The sequence below is a fragment of the Bombina bombina genome, chromosome 3 (assembly GCF_027579735.1).
Source record: "Bombina bombina isolate aBomBom1 chromosome 3, aBomBom1.pri, whole genome shotgun sequence".
NCBI classification, from domain to species: domain Eukaryota; kingdom Metazoa; phylum Chordata; class Amphibia; order Anura; family Bombinatoridae; genus Bombina; species Bombina bombina.
In genome coordinates, this window is record NC_069501.1 from 1,058,850,365 (window position 1) to 1,058,872,121 (window position 21,757).

The following is a 21,757-nucleotide window of genomic DNA, read 5'->3' on the forward strand; positions in this document are numbered from 1 at the left end:
GGCTCAAACATACGAGACTGCAGGTGTTAGAAAAAAAAGCAGACACAGGGATTTTACATTGATATACATACACATACATAGAGAAGCATGGATTTATATGTATAGAGATATGTTTAACTATGGAGATAATGAAAATATTTCACATAACAATCTTATGCACATTAAACAATATCTCAGAAGGATTTTCAGAGAGATATTCGCTAATAGATCTTGAGATATCTAGTCATATATTTATTCATATACATATCTCGCTATAAATAGATATATCAGTCCAAAAATCATCACATATATAGAGAAATATTTATTTATAAATAAATAGAACATATTCCGTTATGAAAATATTTTTGCAAAATTAAACATTTGCAAGGGCTTTGCTTTACGTCATGGGCTTTGCGCAACATATTAGGGTTTTTGTGTGGTTTTTTTTCCTATTTGTCTTGTCCATTGACTTCTATGGGGAATACGTGAACGTGCACGCGATTTGGTTGTTTGCAATATGCGGCTTAACACGCACGCAATATGTTATTTTGCAACTTATAATAGCTGCGCAACCCCAAAGCGAAAAAGCCATAACGGGCGTGGTGTTTTCGCAACTGATTTGCCACAAGACTCGTAATCTTGCCCTAAGTGTAATGACGGTGTAACATGTTACTAACAGGAGAGACAAAGGGCTATGTTGGAGGAAGTCAAAGTGCCACTGTGGTTGCTGATGTGTCTGAAGTAGTACGTGACACTGAGTGGGGAGAAGTCAGGTAAGTAGATATGTAGTTTGCTTAACTAAAGTTTACAATCCACCTATTTACAGTTACATTAATCTTGACAGCACACAAAGCAAGAGATGATTCCAGACAACTGTTTGACAGAAACAAATAAAGTGTTCAAAAGAAACCCTCCTAGTTTCACCCACTTTCCTTGGACAATTAATATACAGCTATGTGCTCTCTCTCTACAGATTGCAAGATCTTAATTGACAAAGCTTTTGAACTACCAATATTTAGCTGTAAGTGGTCACTGAATTATTCCCAGTGCATATTTTAACAAGCTTATTAAGTATCCAGTCAGCAAATCTTTTTATCTGTTATACTTCACTTGATGCTTTTTGCATTTAAAGGGACATAAAACCCAAAAAATGTATTTCATGATTCAGATAGAGAATACCAATTTAAACAACTTTCTAATTTACTTCTATTATCTAATCTGTTTTATTCTCTTGGTATCATTTGTTGAAGGAGCAGCAATGCACTACTGGTTTCTAACTGAACACATGGGTGAGCCAATGACAATCAGTTTATATATGCAGCCACCAATCAACAGCTAGAACCTAGGTTCTCTGCTGCACATGAACTTGCCTAGCTAAACATTTCAGCAAAGGATAACAAGAGAAAGAAGCAAATTAAATAATAGAAGTAAATTGGAAAGTTGTTTGAAATTGTATTCTCTATCTGAATCATGAAAGAAAAATTTTGGGTTTCATGTCCCCTTAATGAAGAGGGACAAAGGATGCAGTTCAGCATGAGAAACAGAGGCATTTGACTTTACGGTTAAAGAAAAATATTGGGTTGAAGGCACCTTTCTCGCCCTAAAAGCCCCATCTGTTTCCTTTCTTTTGTTCTTGTTGAAAATCTTTTTTATCTTCATTCTTCCCCATACTTAATAGAACCCAAACTCTTTGCACTGATCACCCAAAGCCCTTCCAAGCCAAGCCCAGAGAGGTCTGATTCTTTCATCTTTCCCTGGACCATCCAGTGGGATACTTGTTTATGGTATGTTTGTAATATTTTTCATTTGGAGCAAAACACATTTAGCCTTTTTCTCACACTCCCACATGTATTGTATTTCACAAATCCATCACAGACCTTACTTTTTATTGGTGAATCTTGATCACATTGGTGGACCACCTCCTTGAAAGGGTACATGCTCCTGTTCCCAAGCAAAAAGGCTTTATTCAAATATTTTTATTGCTTCAAGAAAGTGGAGCTAAATACATACTGCGCTGGACCACACTAGCATTTTAACAAGTTCTCTATAGAGTCACTAGGGCTATGGAACTAGGTCATAGTACATCCACCATCAACCTTCAAGGGATACTAAACCCACATTTTTTCTTTCATGATTCAGATATAGCATACCATTTTAAACGACTTTCTAATTTACTCCCATTATCAATTTTTCTTTGTTCTCTTGCTATCTTTATTTGAAAAAGCAAAAAATGTAAGCTTAGGAGCCGGCCCATTTTTGGTTCAGCACCTGGGTAGCGCTTGCTCATTGGTGGCTACTTTTGTATTCGAAATACCACCTCTACAGAAAGGCAGTTGAAAGCAGTCAAAACCTTTATATTTTGATGTTTATTTTTTAAATTTTAAGAGAAAGACTTGCCCAAATTAACAGCAAATTGTTAGAACTTTTGCTATCTCACAGTTGAAACAGAATTTTTTTATTTACCTATGAAACATATATATATATATATATATATATATATATATATATATATATATATATATATATATATATATATGGTAAACAATCCAAGGTATTGATCTACAGTAGGCCCATTTTGTTATATTTGATGCCACTATTTGGCTTCCAAATACTATCATATAATAAAATTTACTTTTTTGAAAACTTTGGGTTCCTCACTAAAATTATTTAAACACAACTACTGCAGTTACAAGACAAATGGTTGTAAAAGCTTCTCTAAGATCCCCTTTGACAGAACTAGCAGACATGCATGCATTGCCATTTTTTTGCAATTAGAAGCTTCTCACCACACTTCTGAAATTCCTGGCAGTGAAGGGGTTAATCAGTTACCTTGTAAGGTTAATATTTGCTCTAGTGTAGAGATCTCTCCACCCCCACCCCCCACCATCTTAGGTACTGGTTGACAGTCTCCCAGTATGCAGTTGTATTTTTTAATTTTTCTGTAGTGTAGATCCCTCATCACTCTCCCACCTGCCTGATCTCCCCCTTCACCCACCCCACTGCTCCCTGCCATATTTGTCACTGGCAATAACAATTATTCTCTTGTTTTGTTTATTTTTTATTTCATATTTATGTTTCTTTATAATGACACAGTGAGTCCACGGATCATCATCAATTTCTGTTGGGAATATCACTCCTGGCCAGCAGGAGGAGGCAAAGATCACCACAGCAAAGCTGTTAAGTATCACTTCCCTTCCCACAACCCCCAGTCATTCTCTTTGCCTGCGTTACAGGAAAAGGTGAATATTTTAGTGTCTGAATTATTTCTCTTCAATCAAGATTTTATTATTTTGAAAGCAGAGTAGGATTGCTCTGATCTTTCCTTTCAAGGGGGGGGGGGGTATAGCCATGCTCCACGTTAGTCTCTTCAGTAGGGCAGTGGTGGCTTGAAAGCAGTTAGGAACTTGAAAAGTGGGCTTTGCTGCGTTTTCCTAACAGGTTGCTGCCCTGGTATAGAAAGCCTGAGTAAGTTTACTCTGTCTTTCTTTTTTCCACAGGTCTATGTGAGGAGAGGCATCCTCTCATACTTTGTGAGGTCATCTGACTACCGGGCGACTGGAATGCAGGTAAGTGCCTTTTTTGTCTTCTGGGGCTAGGAGGCTGGCACTGAAAGGGTTGAGGATCCTCTGCAGTCAAGGGACAATATATCCTTAGTTTTGTTAAGGCAGTTGCAGGGACTATATTGCTGTGACTTGGAGACTTAGGAGTTAATTCCTTTCACAACATGGAAGGGTTAACTCTCTATTTGAGGGCTCATAGTTCCATTGTTTACCCTTAAACAATTGTTTACCCTTTATTTTTTGCGGGCAGAAGTTTTAGATGCTTAGCAGAATTAGAAATACACTGTTTATGCTTTGTTTCTTAGTCTGAGGATCGAGACTGTTTTTTTGTGTGTTTGATATGGCGGGACTTGTTAGAAGAGCGCAACATTTATTAGTGGCGTTCTTCCTACGGGGCTGAGTGTTCCTCTAGATAAGCGCAGCGCTTTATGTTTAACTTAAATGTTCAACTCTTCATGTTTTTGTGTGAGTTGGGGCTTCATAGCGCAGGCAGTGTTTGGCGGCATGAAGAAGGCTGTTTTGACTCGTTGGTTTTGTGTCTATCTGTTTTTCTCTGTGCTGGCTTGGGTTCCCGTCCCCTTCTTTTCCTTGCGGCGGATAAGAGCCATTTTAAGCTCTTCATGAGCCGATCATGTGAACACGCCCCTTTTTCTCTGACTTGGAATTTTTCTCTTATTAGTATGCCTCTGCATTTTAGAGACTTAAGACTTGGAGCTTCCTTGACTCTGATAATTGCTCACGATAGTGGATATTGTTTGCCTTATTGAGTAGACGTTTTTCTAAAAACACGTTCATTGTATCCTTCTGTGTATTGCTAGAAGGATTTATATATAATGTTATTTTACGTTTTTCTGAAGGAAACGTTCATTGAATTCCTTCTGTGTGCTGTATATTTTGCCCTAGTAGGACATATATATATATGTATTGTTCATGATTTTGAAACAATGGCTTGTTAAATTGGGACATGTTTTGTTCTCCTCTGGGATAAAGAATAGTAACAGAGAAGTCAAAGTAACTCATTTTAAGACTTAAAATTAAATTTGATTGAGCCATCATGTCTCCCAGGATGAGGCTGTTTAGGCAATGCCACAGCTCTCTCCTTTATTGTCCCATACCTTTATGGCGTCACATGCAGTGCCCTGCCGTTCCTCTAAATCTCCTGGAGGAGTATAATTGCCGGCAGATTTTACAGCTCACGTATCCTCAGCGGTATCTGCAGCCTTTTCTGCTTTTCCTTTCTTATTGGGGAAACGCAAGAGGACATTTAAAGATTCAGATAGTAAGGTTCTGCTCCACAGGTTGTTCTCTCTCCTAAGGCTGGCGAGGAAGATTCTCTGGTAGTTCTGAGAGTTAAATCTCAGATTGAGACAGTATAATTCCTATATCTGATGCTGAGGTCATCTTATTCAGCTGTATGCTTGCACACCTTGTGTACTGTTATAGGAGATTTTAACTACTTGGACGACATTGATATCCCTGTCGTTGTCAACCCTTAGAAGTTTTGTGAACTTGATAATTTCTATGATATTCTTTCCTTTAGGAAAGATGTGCTATGGAAGTTTTCACAGGTGTAGAGGAAGCTAGAGATTCCTTTTTCCTTGTCTCCCGTTCTTTATAGGATTTCCCTGTTGCTGACGCCATTAAAATGCACGGTACCCTAAGTAGTTGATCCCTATGGAGGGTAGCTGCTCTTTTACGGATGGATAAGGAGCTGGAGGTTTATTTGTTCTTTTAGAACAATACCTTGTCTTATTAGCCTTGCTGTCCTAGCCGCCGGGCATTGTGGCTGAAATCTATGGTCGGATGAGAAGCCTACCTGTGGTTTAGTGGTACAGCTTAGGCTTTATAGTTCTGCAGTGGCAGGTTCATTTCCTCCATATCCACGCTTCTGGCATCTCCCTTTAAAGATGAGACCTTGTTTGAACTTGATGTAGCAGAAATTTCCTCTGACTTTAAGGGTACAAAAGGGGTTTTCCTACCGCATGTAACGAGATTAAGACTAAAGGAAGGTTTCTTTTTCCTCTTTCTGTAGGGGCAGTCATGCTTTTTGGTGTGGGTTTTCATCCCAGGGGCGGATTTTCTTTCTAGAGTATCGGCATCCAGGTATGAAGACAAGTATCTCTGTCCCGGTTTTGGAACGGGATCTAGATATTTACCTCCGGTAACTCAGATCTGTCCTTCAAAGTAGTATCCTTTTTCCTTTGGTTCTAGAGGGCCTGTTCATAACGAACATTGACCGGAAGGATTTTTTGTTCCTTTGATTCCGGTCCTTCTCAAGGCCGGTGAGGTAGCTCAGTTGGTAAGTGCCCTAACTACAAGAGCTTGTTCGAGGTCTCAGATTCATATCCGGCAGGGTCGAACCAGCCTTTAGCCTTTCGAGGTCAATTAAATGTGTACCATTTAACATTAAAAGAGAGAAATCTTCTTTCCAGGGAAATTTAATCTGGAGGAGTGTTCCCTTGTTCCATCCACAGGGTTTTTGTAGTTGGGTCTACCACCTCTATACCCTGAATGCACCGATTCCGTCTGATCTCAGAAGTTATGCAGGGTCAGGCCTGGTCAATACCTGAATGGGAGACCGCCTAGGTACACCAATGACGGTATGCCTGGTCCTTAATAGTTTCTCTATCTAGGTGAAGGTTTTTCTTCTCTCTGCAGTCTACTGTCCAGCCAATAGCAGGCCTAAGCAGCCAATGTAGCCTAGTGGTTAGCCTTGGGGCTTAGCAAATCAAAGGTTGTTGGTTCAGATCCTGCTACTGACGCTGAATGTCCATTAGAGTTTGAATCTAGCTGCAGCTGATTTTCTTCGCTTTTCAGTGATTCAGAATAGGAGGGGATTGGTCTAATGGTATCCCATAGACATTATTCCTTTTGCTATTTTACATAGAATGGAGAACTTTCAGATCTGTCTCAAAGGATAGATCTAGTTCAGTCTAGAGACTATCTCCTGTATTATTTTTCTTTCTCAGTGCGTGTGCTTCTGGAGATTTTCCTAGTTGATGTGACCACGTTGCCAATCTGCTGGGTTAGTAAGCGATCTGGGTCTTGTTTTTTTGTTTTGTTTTTTAAAATATTTTTTATTGAGGGTTAACATATATTCACAAGTATAATGCAGTACAGAAAAGTCCACATAAATGTCCACTCGTAGATCATAGTAAATTGTATATATATAGGACAGTAGGTTTTTGTAGGTGTACAAACGAAAAAGCAATTATTAACCTACTTAAGGAACAACCAAGTATAGACTGTATTCAATTCCTCTATTATCCTCATTTTTGTGTATTGCTTGAGATGGGTGTGTTCCTACTCCTCTGACTAGAGAGGCTACCCTTGAGTCCCAACACTTTAAAGAGTTACTGTGTAGAGGAGGAGAACAATGTTATCAAACATAAGCGAATGGTATCAAGAATATGATAGAAAATACTTTCCCACTTTGATAGAGGAGTGTTTTACATAAATTTTGTAAAATGTGGGAAGAGAGGTAATAGAATATTAGTCATATTAAACTGAAACCACAATGTAGCTAAAAATACATCATCATAGAATTATTGTCATAAAGTGCCCAAACATATGGTATTGAATTGTATAAGCATGTGGTTCTAACTTCAATATATAAAGAGATGTTTTAATTATTTGCGTTATTTTGCGAGAGAAACCGCACATTTAGCCTCTGGACATAATTTGTTTAATCCAGAGTACTTTTAGTTTTTTGGGGGAGGGGAGATGGAACAAGGGCCAGCCACCATTTTATCATTTAAGAGAGTACATATATAACTAGTGATAGGCTACCATAGCTAGAGGCTACCAAACTCCAAAAATAGCCCAGTATGGTTACTTTGTAGTTAGTGGGCTTTGCAAAACATAACCATCTACACACTAATGGATAATAGGTTGTGGTCAGCCAGGAAGGAACCTCTAGGTAAGTCTTGAGGCTAAGACTGCTTCTGAGTTAATAGGATGTATTGTGGCATAAAGAACATAGGTATATATCCTGTCCCCTGGGCATGGGCCCTATACCCGACGACAGGAAAATACTGAAAAGATATGCATAATAGCCAACTGTTTTAAAGGGCACAATTCAGTGACCCCTATTTAACATGGTAGAGCCAGATATAATATTAAGGAGGTATATAATAGCAGCTTATGGTTACCTTGTAGTAGTCGGCCTGGATGTTTCACCATTCTATCAGGGTGAGTTATAAGGTGCGGTAAAGTTAAAAAGGGTACAACAACACACATTAGGGGCAGTTGTAATGCGGTTGCTGATCTGTATAACAAACGTATATTTGCACTCTTACGGCTAGATTTAGAATTATAATTATATTGTAGCTATTTTAGGATTAATATTTATTTTACAGGCAACTTTGTAATTATATTAACCAGGTACAATAGCTATTAAATAGTTAATAACTATTTAATAGCTATTGTACCTGGTTAATATAATTACAAAGTTGCCTGTAAAATAAATATAAATCCTAAAATAGCTACAATATAATTATAATTTATATTGTAGCTATATTAGGGTTTATTTTACAGGTAAGTATTTAGCTTTAAATAGGAATAATTTATTTAATAATAGTTCATTTATTTAGTTAGATTTAAATTATATTTAAGTTAAGGGGGTGTTAGGGTTAGAGTTAGACTTAGCTTTAGGGGTTAATACATTTATTATAGTAGCGGTGAGATCCGGTCGGCAGATTAGGGGTTAATTATTGTAGGTAGGTGGAGGCGACGTTGTGGGGGGCAGATTAGGGGTTAATAAATATAATATAGGGGTCGGCGGTGTTAGGGGCAGCAGATTAGGGGTACATAGGTATAATGTAGCTGGCGGCGGTGTACGGAACGACAGATTAGGGGTTAATAATAATATGCAGGTGTCAGCGATAGCGGTGGCGGCAGATTAGGGGTTAATAAATATAACATAGTGGTCGGCGATGTTAGGGGCAGCAGATTAAGGGTACATAGGGATAACGTAGCTGGCGGCGGTATACGGAGCGGCAGATTAGGGGTTAAAAAAAATATGCAGGTGTCAGCGATAGCGGGGGCGGCAGATTAGGGGTTAAGAAGTGTAAGGTTAGGGGTGTTTAGACTCGGGGTACATGTTAGAGTGTTAGGTGCAGACGTAGGAAGTGTTTCCCCATAGAAAACAATGGGGCTGCGTTAGGAGCTGAACGCTGCTTTTTTGCAGGTGTTAGGTTTTTTTTTCAACTCAAATGGCCCCATTGTTTTCTATGGGGGAATCGTGCACGAGCACGTTTTTGAAGCTGGCCGCGTCCGTAAGCAACGCTGGTATTTAGAGTTGCAGTGGCGGTAAATATGCTCTACGCTCCCTTTTTTGGAGCCTAACGCAGCCATTCTGTGAATTCTAAATACCAGCGGTATTTAAAAGGTGCGGGGGGGAAAAGCACGCTTAGCTAACGCACCCCTTTGGCCGCAGAACTCTAAATCTAGCCGTACGGGAGTTAGCGTATTGAGAATATTCATTTGACCATTCATAGAATAACACGACTATCGGAGCCTCTAAAGCCATACATATGAACTCAAACTCAAACATAAGAAATGTAAACATGTATATATTAAATAAGAACATAAATGAGCAGCTTTTGTACAATCTAATAATTTTGTGAAGAGTGACTGTTCTGGGGACATTGTAGTATGATATACTAGGTACAGTAAGTCTAAAGTGTAGTCATTTAGCAGTATAAGAAAGCGTTGCAAACCAGTGCATTATTTTATTTCAGTTATGCCCAGATAAGCATATGTCAAGTGCATCTATGAGGGCAATGCAGAGTCACTGGAACCATATGCTTTACTTGTAATAGACATATAGTTATTTCTTGGTGAGCATCCCAATTCCCTGAAGCACATACTAATGTCCTGGTATTGCAGTACTCTCACAAATAACTGTAAACATATTGTCATATTGCTGCTTTACTCACGATCGTTCAATCTTGGAGGAGCTTCAAGTATAACAACGCAATTCACATTAGAGGCATTATTTTGTCCCACACCTGTTCATAAGGCAATGTGTTCTATTATTCCATTCTGCTATATAAAACACGTCTTAATGAAATTTGAATAAACAAGCATAACAGGCACAGCTGTTTAACCTATAATGTTGGATGGTTATTAACCTCCTTACTAGCTCAAACTTTGACCCCTGACACTTAGTAGAGGGTCCATGTGGTTATAGGTGATCCGGAATATAGAGAGCTGTGAAGAGTCTCCTGCTCACCTCCATAGGCCATGTGCAGGTTGGCAGCTAGCTCACACCAATTCTAACATGTCCCCACATAAATGGCCACAGACTAGTATCCCTCAGAAAGCTGGATCTGGAGTGAGCAGGACCGAGGATGCGACCGCCATATGTGTCCAAAGTCTATTTCCCTGTGCTGACTTGATGATCTGCGGAATCTGAGCGGTTAACGGTTTAGAGGTGCATAGCTCTATTAGTTCGCTCAACATAGAGTAAATCAAAGATGTCGTAGGATCCGAATATGGGACAGCAGGAGATTGAGCTGGTATGAGTAGTTGCAGTATGTCTGTCTCCACTTCATGCTCAGGTCGAGTCATTGTAAATGCTCTCTCCAAATGATGGTTATTTACACGAGGAGTTTCAGTCTGTAATATTGCGGGAGGTCCCTCGGTGAACTCCAGCATATAACCTGCCATGTTAGCAATGTCTGTGCTTGCTGTAGGGTCCATACCATCCGCCATTACCCACATTGCATCGACTTCCTTTGTAGACTCGGTGCTGCTTGTAAGTTTTAGGTTAACAAGGCTGTGCTGCATCTTCTCTGCAAAATTGTCAAGCATTACTAGTACCTGCATATAGAAATCCTCCATATTTGGTTATGTAGTATAGAGTTCCACATGTATCAGGTTACGTCTGTAAGGCCAACGGTCACTGCTACCTTGTGGTCGTTGCGAACGGCTGCGGTCTGAATAAATGTTGTAGTAAGTGTTTAAATTCTCATCAGATGGGTCTCTACATTAGTTGCTCTTCCCAGAAGTAGATATAGATTAGAAACTTTGCTGAGATTTATTTATACCCCCAAATCAAATAGTTTATCAGGAGCCCATGAATTGTGCTTCTTGTCTCTTATGTGGCTGGCTCCGCCCCCCGTCTGGGTCTTGTTTAAGGATTATGGACTCGGAAGTGTCTGCTCTCCTTTTTTACATCTTGGAGTAGAGAGCGATTGGCAATGCTCTGATGGCTTGACATTTTGGTCTTAGTTGTCCTTGACTTGGTTCCATTCGGATATTATCACCTCAATGGTTTATTTCAAACACCAGGAAGGAACTAGGGGTTCCTTAGCCATGTAGGAGGTGATTTGGATTGTTCAGTGGGCAGGAGCTCACAGTTTCTGTCTGTCATCCTTTATTCAGGGGTGAACAATTGGCTTCTGAACAGACAGATATTTCATTCCGGGGAGTGGGCTCCTCTTGCGGAGGTGTTTTCTAGGTGAAACCTCGAATGATGGGTACGGAATTGGCTTCTGAGGGCGTTTCAACAGAACGGCAAGTTTCCAAGGTATGGTTCATGGTGAAGTGATCCACTGACCGCCCGGATAGATGCTGGCGGTTTTGTTGGTGTTCAGTCTGGCATACCTATTCCTCTGTTTATTCTCCTTACATGAGTCATTACTCGTATTCAACAGGAGAGAGCAGTGTTGATTTCTATTAGCTTCTGCATGATCTTGCAGGGCCTGGTATGTTGATTTAGTGGTAATGTCATTTCTCCACTTTGGAGAATGTCCCTAAGAAAGGACCTTCTGAGCAGGGTTCCTTTTTTTTCATCTAATTTTCATTTTTCTGATGCTGCCTGCTTGGAGATTGATCACTTGGTTTTGTCTATGCGTGGGACCACAACTCAGGCTTGCAAGCAAGTTTTTAGAAGTTTTATCATAGATTATGGTGTACTTATCTTATTGGTGGAAATACAGGACTACCCTTAAGGAGTGGAGTCTGGATTCCTAGAATTTTGTCCTGTCTCCGGGATATCTGGAGAAGGGTTTGTCTGTAAGTATAAATAAAAAGAGAGAAGCGCTCAACCTGGAAACGAACAATAGCATAATAGCTTGTTCTATGGCTAGTTACCACCCAAGAAGCTGCCTCTTTTTGCTCAACATGTGCCTTTCACAGAGAAAAACTTTCCTGAAGCATATCAGTCTGATCCTGACTTCACAGTACAGTCCAGCCCCGAAATACCAGGCAATTCTTCTCTGAACGAGAGAAACAGCAAAACCCCAGACGTACGTTTCGGCCTATTGTGGGCCTCGTCAGTGAGGTGCAGCCATATCCCTCTAGGCACACTGAGCAACGGGTCCACGTCTGGATTCCCGCATCACACTTAGGGAGACTTCCCAAAATGTCATAATTTGCATAAATAAAAAGAGAGAAGCGCTCAACCTGGAAACGAACAATAGCATAATAGCTTGTTCTATGGCTAGTTACCACCCAAGAAGCTGCCTCTTTTTGCTCAACATGTGCCTTTCACAGAGAAAAACTTTCCTGAAGCATATCAGTCTGATCCTGACTTCACAGTACAGTCCAGCCCTGAAATACCAGGCAATTCTTCTCTGAACGAGAGAAACAGCAAAACCCCAGACGTACATATAGGCCTATTGTGGGCCTCGTCAGTGAGGTGCAGCCATATCCCTCTAGGCACACTGAGCAACGGGTCCACGTCTGGATTCCCGCATCACACTTAGGGAGACTTCCCAAAATGTAATAATTTGCATAAATAAAAAGAGAGAAGCGCTCAACCTGGAAACGAACAATAGCATAATAGCTTGTTCTATGGCTAGTTACCACCCAAGAAGCTGCCTCTTTTTGCTCAACATGTGCCTTTCACAGAGAAAAAAACTTTCCTGAAGCATATCAGTCTGATCCTGACTTCACAGTACAGTCCAGCCCCGAAATACCAGGCAATTCTTCTCTGAAAGAGAGAAACAGCAAAACCCCAGACGTACGTTTCGGCCTATTGTGGGCCTCGTCAGTGAGGTGCAGCCATATCCCTCTAGGCACACTGAGAAACGGGTCCACGTCTGGATTCCCGCATCACACTTAGGGAGACTTCCCAAAATGTCATAATTTGCATAAATAAAAAGAGAGAAGCGCTCAACCTGGAAACGAACAATAGCATAATAGCTTGTTCTATGGCTAGTTACCACCCAAGAAGCTGCCTCTTTTTGCTCAACATGTGCCTTTCACAGAGAAAAACTTTCCTGAAGCATATCAGTCTGATCCTGACTTCACAGTACAGTCCAGCCCCGAAATACTAGGCAATTCTTCTCTGAACGAGAGAAACAGCAAAACCCCAGACGTACGTTTCGGCCTATTGTGGGCCTCGTCAGTGAGGTGCAGCCATATCCCTCTAGGCACACTGAGCAACGGGTCCACGTCTGGATTCCCGCATCACACTTAGGGAGACTTCCCAAAATGTCATAATGTCTGTAAGTACCCTGAAGGGTCAGATGTTTGCATTGTCTATTTTTGCTACATAGGCATCTGACGGACGTGCCATATGTGCAATCTTTTTGTCAGGTCCTGGTCGGAATTAGGCTGTGTTTAAGTCGACGGTTCCACCTTGGAGCCTAACTTTTGTTCTTGAAGTTTGCGACAGGCTCTGTTTGAGCCTTTTCCTGCCATAGATATTTGTTATCTTGCAAGGCTATTTTTTCTGCTCAGAGAGTCTCAGAATTCTCAGCTTAGCAGTATTATTCACCTTATCTTTCTTGCCGATGAGGCGTTTTTTTTGTACTAACTTACAAAATCTATCTGCAGGTGACTGAGAGTTTTACCCAGTCTTCTGTTGGTTTGTTTTTTCTGGGACTTGTAAAGCTCAGAAAGCTACAACTACGTTTCTTTCCCTTGGTGAGAAGTATAATTAGTTTGGCTTAGGAGACTTCTGGACAGCAGCCCCCCGAGAGAATTACAGCTCATTCCATTAGGGCTGTTCGGCTTCTTGGGTTTTCAAGAATGAAGCTTCTTGGGTTCAGATTTGCAGGACCGCAACTTGGTCCTCTCCGCATATTTTTTCAAAATTTTATAAATTTGATACTTTTTCCTCGGCTGAGGTTTCTTTAGGGAGAAAGGTTCTTCAAGCTGTGGTGCCTTCTGTTTAGGTTACTTGTCTTGTCCCTCCCTTATCATCTGTGTCCTCTGGCTTGGGTATTGATTCCCAACAGTAATTGATGATGATCCGTGGACTCACCATGTCATTAGAAAGAAAACAAAATTTATGCTTACCTGATAAAAAATTTTTATTTCTTGACACGGTGAGTCCACGTCCCGCCCTGTTTTTCAGACAGTTTTTTGTTATATAAACATCAGGCACCTCTGCACCTTGTGTTATTTCCTTTCTCTCCTTTTCCTTCGGTCGAATGTCTGGGGGTTGTGGGAAGGGAAGTGATACTTAACAGCTTTGCTGTGGTGCTCTTTGCCTCCTCCTGCTGGCCAGGAGTGATATTCCCAACAGTAATTGATAATGATCCGTGGACTCACCGTGTCAAGAAATAAATAAATTTATCAGGTAATCATAAATTTTGTTTTGTTTTGTTTTTTTCCCTGTAGTGTAGGGCCCCCACCCCTCCAAGATCACCATTTTCTTTAGGCTCCACCTTCATTTGTTATTGTTCCATAGAGTAGGAAACTGTGCCCCTCCGTTGGGCCTCCCACTGACACAGATCGTTACACAGAGAGACCACAGATAGTGTCACTCTCTGTAACGATCGGCAATCTAGCTTCATATGGTAAGGGAGCACAATCAATGCTCCCTTACCATATGAAGGTAGATTCCTTCTGCCCCCTGCTGCAGTTTCTTCCACCCAGGGTTATAACAGCCATATCTCTTCTATATACACAAAAATTCAAACAAATACAGCGCTAAAGTATATCTACATATGATCACAAAGCATGTAAACAGAAATTGCACAAACTGATTGGCAAAGGTGCCATCCTATGACAGTGCCACAATTAAAGTCACTGAGCTCTTTAGTATAGTCCATTGTACTGCCAATATATGGATATTTCATGGCTATGTGTTGGATTTTATCCAGTTGTTGCATTTAAATGTTGTGGTTTGTAACTTAAATTTCTTTACGCTTCAAATGTTGTCCTTTAAGTTTTACTACGTTTGATCTTTTTTAATTTCTATTTTAAGATTTAATGCATTTATACTTTTTATGTAGCAATATTTTTGTTAGGATTGTGATTTGTGCAAAATTTTATTGTACTTTGTACATTTCTGTGTATGTTTAACAAATGTTGATTATAATCTGTTTATTTCTGTGAATCTTTTACAAATTGTATTGCATTGTATTTTGTATATGTAAAACAATCCTGACAGTGAGAGTTGTATGGAAAGGAGTGTTCCTTGAGTGTGTCTGAAGCATTCTCACAACTCTTATATTTCCTAAGCATTTTACACTGTTTTATGTGTGGGCTGCATGCAGGTGAAGTTTTTTCAAAATTCACAATACCGTTATTTTACTGACAGAAAAGGACTATACTAAACTAGAAGCAAATACAGCATAAATTTCAGTGACATATGTTTAATTTGTATTTACTTCAAAGTGAGAATTTATATTAGTGCCTGGTGCTACCATGTTAACTTCACTCTCCAATGTGTAATTCTGCATCCCAGAAAGTTTCACTACTTTCTATAGGAGGCAACTCACCGTTTGCCTGAACTTATAGGTTCTGCCACTTTTCTAAGAGAATTCAGTGTGGTTTCCCCCTGTGAAGTCCGCACAATTATTTCACTCCAAGTTGGAGAGTTTTTGAAAAGCAAGCCCTACACTTTTTTCTGTTTCCTGTGGCTTTTATGGTCCAGTTTTGTCTTCAGTCAGTCTACATAACTACGTATTAAGTATCATATGGTTTATATACTGCTGTGATTAATGTGATTAAGAATTTGGGGATTTTGTTTCAACCATTCTATCTCTTCATGTTCCCAGTGACAGTGCTTGAAGACCCATTCTCCCCTGGCTTAGTGCTGGTGTTCTTTAGGTTTATTATTATTATTATTCTTTATTTATAAAGCGGCAACAGATTCCGCAGCACTGCCCATGGGTACAAAGATAAAAGTACCATGGAGAAACAATACAATAAAATACGAAATTTTACAAACAAATACAGGGGGAATTGAGGGCCCTGTTCCTGTGGGAACTTACAATCTAGATGGGTAGGAGGATGGTAAACAGTAGGTGGGAACTGCAAAGGTGAGAATGATATAAGTGAGGAGATAGATGACGGCAACTGTTAGGTAAGTGAAATTAATTTGTTACTGAGTCGGGTGATAAGCTTCCCTGAATAAAGAGGTCTTTAGGGAACGTTTAAAGGAGGAGAGGTTAGGGGAAAGTCTGGCAGCTCGAGGAAATGCGTTCCAGAGGGTTGGTCCTGCACGAGAGAAGTCCTGTAGTCTAGCATGAGAGGAGGTGATGTTAGAGGACGCAAGGAGCAGGTCATTGTTGGATCTTAGGGGTAGGGTGGGGCAGCATTGGTAAAAGCTTTGTAGGTCAGGGTGAGAATTTTAAATTTAACTCTGCTGTGAATGGGGAACAAGTGAAGGGACTCACAGAGAGATGCAGTAGAAATAGACCGTCGAGAGAGATGGATTAGCCTGGCAGATGCATTTAGGATGGACTGAAGGGGAGAGAGGCGGGAAAGAGGAAAGCCAGTTAGTAGGTTATTACAGTAGTCAAGTCGGGAAATTACCAGGGAGTGGATTTGCTGTTTAGTAGTTTCAGCGCTCAGAAACGGACGAATTTTGGAGATATTGCGTAGGTGGTGGCGGCAGGATGAAGAGAGCAATTGGATGTGGGGAATGAAGGACAGATTTGAGTCAAGTGTGACTCCAAGGCAGCGGACTTGGGGTGATGGGGCGATAGTGGTGCAGCCAACAGTGATAGAAAAATTAGAAAATGGAGTAGAGTTAGAGGTGGGGATTAGAAGTAGTTTGGTCTTGGACATGTTTATTTTTAGGTGGTGAGAGGCCATCCAGGAGGAAATGCCATATAAGCAGTCGCTGATGTGAGAATTGACAGAAGGAGAGATTGCAAGGGGGGGAATAGGTAGATCTGGGTATCATCATCATAGAGGTGATAGTTGAAGCCATAGCTGTTGATAAGTTTACCCAGTGAAGAAGTGTAAATAGAGAAGAGTAAAGAACTCAGGACAGAGCCTTGAGGTACTCCAACAGACAGAGGCAATAGAGAGGAGCAGTCGCCAGCAAAAGAGACAGAGAAGGATCTGTTAGAGAGATAAGAGTGAATCCAGGAGAGGGCAGTGTCACATAGGCCAAGAGAGCTGAGAGTCCGTAGGAGAAGGGGAAGGTAGGCAGCAGAGACATCAAGTAAGATGAGTATAGAGTAGCAGCCTTTGTTTTTAGCAGAAAGGAGATCATTAGTAACCTTGGTTAGGGCAGTCTCAGTTGAGTGTTAGGGACGGAAGCTAATTTGCAGGGGGTCGAACAATGAGTTGGAGGACAGGAAGTGGGTTAGGCAATCAAAAACTAGTTTTTCAAGGATTTTTGAAGCTAGCGGGAGCAGTGATATGGGGTGGTAGTTTGCTGGAGAGTTAGGATCAAGGGAGGGTTTTTTTAGGATGGGGGGTGACCTTTGCATGTTTGAAGGAGGCAGGGAATGAGCCGGTAGAAAGGGATAGGTTGAATATGTGAGTAAGAGCTGGAGTGAGGGTGGGAGACAGAGAAGGTGTTAGATGTGAAGCAATTGGGTCAAGTGGGCAGGTAGTAAGGTGTGAGGCACTATTGTTTGCCATATATTCCTGCTAATTTTTGCTTGACTAAATGGTAAAACTGGAGGGAGAGGGAAGTGTACAGGAAGAAGTGTGTTTTCCTGTTGAACATTTTAAAGTTTCTGCCCATCTCCGTGTTGGTGGTTTCATCTGCTTTATGTGCTGTCTTTGAGAAGATATTTAAGGAGAAGTCTAAACTCCTACTTTTGTTCTAACAATGTCATGTCTGTGTGTTGCAGAATTGGTGGTGAGATACAGTCTATGGCCTGGGACCCAAGTGGGGACAGACTTGCGGTGCTGTTAAGAGGTATACAGCTCAACTAATTGCAGAGTAATGCATTTCTCATTGCAAGTGTTGATTTATTGTTTTGACTCATTACTGCAGGGAATCCAGAGTACGAGACAAGCCGACCGATCATTGTAGTTTACAGGACTCGGAATAGTCCCCTCTTTGAGCTTCTGCCCTGGTACGTCAAACCTTGTAACATAAGAACGCAACTTGGTGTCTGTTGTATATAAAAGTTAAACATTGTGTATGTGATCTGCTTTATTGTGGCAAGCATTTAACTTGAAAATAACTTTAGTGCTGTATGATTTAAATGGCAGCTTTTAAAAGCCAGGATCACTTTTGGATCATATGGAGTTTGGTTGTAAAGCAGAAATGAAGCACAGTAAATCTGTATTTAAATTGTAGTCTTATGTACTTCCAGTATATATATTTTATTTTTTAAATGTTTGGTTGAAAAATACTTTTTTAGTTTAGTTATGTCACTGAATTGGTTAATAAATCATTAGCTTTTTAATACCTAACATATAACTATGAACTAAATCATATATTTTTTCTGTCCAATCCTTTATCTAATTCTAACTCAATGTGACTTTAGGATTTTAGTTTAAAACTTTAGTATACAGCCAGTATACACTCTATACAGCAGCCTGAACGCATGTTGTCTAGAGCTTCCTTTTAAATTACACCCATGTATTAATAGACTGATTTACCTTATGTGTAATCCTTAGCCTGTTTTAACATAAATAAGAATGTAATGGTTTTATTTATGAGAGGGTTGGGAATAAATGTATTTTTCATTGCCAAGTTTACTAGGGTAGTATGGGAGCAATATGAGGCAACTTCACGCAAAGAGAGGTGCCTGTTATTTTTACATGATTTAGTCTGACTATAAATTAGCTCAGTCTCAGGTCAGATACTCCTATTAAAAGGCACGAGCTACCTGAATCTTGAATGTATTAATATAATAATGGTTATACTGAGTGTTGCTAAAGTTGCAGACTTATTTACTAAGTTTGACAGGCTATTTAGTTATGGCTTGCTTGTTAGTAAGTATACACACCCCTTGGTCCTTACTTTAATGAATTCATTGTGATATGTAATTGCAAATGGTGAGCTGTCAACAAAAATGTCCTTGGTAATTAAATTAAAGATCATTATTATGAAGCAATCATCTATAATTCTTACTTTAGAAAGGTTTAGTTAATATACTCCACCAAGTGTGTGAATCTGAGATTATTCCTTACAAAGTTGGTATAATAATGTTACTTTTGTGTTCTCAGTTGCTATGTTCAGGGTAAAGAGGGAGAAATACCACAACTTATGCAGTTTCATCCATCCTTTAAGAAGGGGGCATTGCTGACTGTGGTAAGTTGTTGGTCATTTAGCATGGCAAAAAAAGAGTGGCTGCAGCCTATGTTTATGCTCAAATTATACAATTTAGCAGTTTGCTTTGTGTTGTTTTATTGTGCTAAACTGTATTCGTCAATACATCCATCCTGAAGTTGATATAGTAGAGGTGTTGCCATTGGCCACCCTGTGCCTTGCATGCTAGAGCTGTAAATATGGCCCTTGACGAGTCCTTTAAAGGGACACTCAAGTCAAAATTAAATTTTAAACAACTTTCCAAATTACTTCTATTAACAAAATTTGCACAGTCTTTTTATATTTACACTTTCTGAGTCACCATCTCCTACTGAGCATGTTCAAGAAATCACAGAATATATATATCCTATATTATAAAAGGCCAAGTGTGTTTGTCTGAAGCCGTCACGCGCAGTAGAGACAAACACACTTGGCCTTAGATTGACCTCGCACGCGCACCTCCGTGCAGCAGCGCACAGCTGAGAATACACCTCGCACGCGCACCCACACACTTGGCCTCAGCGCACAGCTGACAGGACCTTGCACGCGCCCCCACACACTTGGCTGGCACGCGCACCTAGCGCACAGCTGAGAATACACCTCGCACACGCACCTTAGGCAGCAGCGAGTGAGACAGCTGGATCATCAGCTGTGCAGGGTTTGCGCGAGGAACGGTGGCTGTCGCGAGGCATCTCTCTGCATCAGCTGTGCAGCAGCGCGTGAGACCTGCCTGACCTGTGGAGTTCACCATGACAGTATATATGACACGCATCTGCTGTTGAGTTAGTATTTGCTGGGGCTGCAAACTCAGGTCACGGCCTGAGATTAGAGTCTAGAGAGTGCGCAGTGACACCTGTCAGGTTAGTTTAGGGCCCTCTCTGCAGCTAACTGGGTGCGTGCGTGAGCGTGGCCAGACACGAAGGGGATGGGGCCAGTCACGGTCATCAACGCGAGATAGAGGGGAAAGAGATAGAGAGGGGGGAGAGATAGAAAGAGAGGGAGAGAACAAAATATATGAGAGCGAGAGAGGGGGGGGGGGGGAGAGATGCGAGAGAGAGGGGGGGGGGAGAGATGGGAGAGGGAGAGAGGGGAGAGAGAGAGGGGAGAGAGAGCGAGGAGAGAGAGAGAGAGGGGGGGGGGGGAGAGAGATGGGAGAGAGATTGGAGAGAGATGAGAGAGAGAGGGGAGAAAGGGCGAGAGAGAGGGGGGGGAGAGAGAGAAAGAGGAGAGAGAAAGATAGGGGAGAGAGAGAAAGATGAAACAGAGGAGAGAGAGAGAGAGAGAAAGAGGAGATAGGGGAGAGAGAGAGGGGGGGGGAGAGGGAGAGAGAGGGGAGAGGGAGAGAGAGGGGAGGGGTAGAGAGAGGGGGGAGGGAGGAGGGAAAGAAAGAGGGGGAGAGGGGGGGAGAGAAAGAGAGGGGGGAATAGAGAGAGGGGGGTAGATAGAGAGGGGGGTAGAAAGAGAGAGCAAAAGAGACGGGGAGGGAGAGAGTGCAAGGGGTAGGACTGCTGTACTGCAAAAAATGGCCTGTGTGAACGGGCTTTAGGACTAGTATATATATATATATATATATATATGGTTAGAAGAAAGAAAAACGAGGAGCTGCAGACTCTTTTCCAAAGTGGGTAATTTAATAAGCAGACAAGTGAAAGACACAGTCACAGTGTGCAGGGCTGGATCTGACGCGTTTCCCGCATGCTCACATGCGCTTCATCAGAGATCTAACGGTGTTCACCTGCTGTCAGGTTAAATACTGGTATTAGCCAATAGCAAAAGAGACGGGGAGGGAGAGAGTGCAAGGGGTAGGACTGCTGTACTGCAAAAAATGGCCTGTGTGAACGGGCTTTAGGACTAGTATATATGTATATATATATATATATATATATATATATATTATATATATATATATATATATATATATATATATATATATATATATATATATATATCGAAGTTGTATTGTATGTGCACTCTCACCAACAAACTGCAACTTGCCAGGGTGCTGTAGCCAGGTATGTAGATATCAGAAGTTGAAAAAGCACTCACTGGACTGTAGACAACAATGTAAATCAAAACTTTATTGTGACGTTTCGGGACCAGCAACGTCCCTTCCTCTGACAAGCAGCAGGTGAAAAAACAGAACTTTTATAAGCCCACAAAACACTCCCCTAGGTGAACTACCAATCAAAATGAGCCGTGTGCAAAACCGGAATAGGCATGTGTAATTAGTGTATAGCCGGTTAGAACATTGTGAAATATATATTCATATGTAAAAATATAAGTGTGTGCAAATGTAATTATATACACCTCTAAATCTGTGAGGTTCAAGTGAATCTAATAGCCCCCGCAAGTAGATCCGATCATGTATATGACCAAAAACATCCGTAGCACTCGTTCCTTCATGTATAAGAAAACAAATACCCTGATAGGGTAGAATACCTCACACCTCTGGATTTCCATTGGAGAATAAGATTCATCACAAAGCCACGCCTGTACCGACATTACAGACAGAGTTAATCTGTATCGCACCCATTCGTGAAAAAGTCAACAAATCCCCTGATAGGATGGGATATCTCACGCCTCCGGTTGCTCATTGGAGCATGAGACTCCTCACTTGGGACCGCCTGCCTTAACATACCGAATAGATTTTAACATATATACGATCCACTACATATATTGCGGTATATTCACCTATTCAAACCTCATAAGGTAGCGGTCCGTGACAATCTAGTTAAATATGATCGCCCATACTCCAAATCAGATAGAATCGCCGCAACTCTCAACCACTGGTCGAGAGGTTGCCATG

The 21,757-nt window shown here is 41.0% G+C and overlaps 1 protein-coding gene across 2 annotated transcripts in view; it reads left to right on the plus strand.

The window, feature by feature from the left end:
• The window catches only part of AAAS (aladin WD repeat nucleoporin), a 75,926-nt gene that overhangs the window by 37,766 nt on the left and 16,403 nt on the right, over positions 1-21,757 (plus strand). For both annotated transcript variants that reach the window (XM_053708309.1, XM_053708308.1), the window contains exons 13-16: positions 659-752; positions 17,540-17,607; positions 17,686-17,767; positions 18,870-18,954. In XM_053708309.1, coding sequence (XP_053564284.1) covers positions 659-752; positions 17,540-17,607; positions 17,686-17,767; positions 18,870-18,954 — 329 coding nt within the window. The remainder of the gene's footprint in view (positions 1-658; positions 753-17,539; positions 17,608-17,685; positions 17,768-18,869; positions 18,955-21,757) is intronic.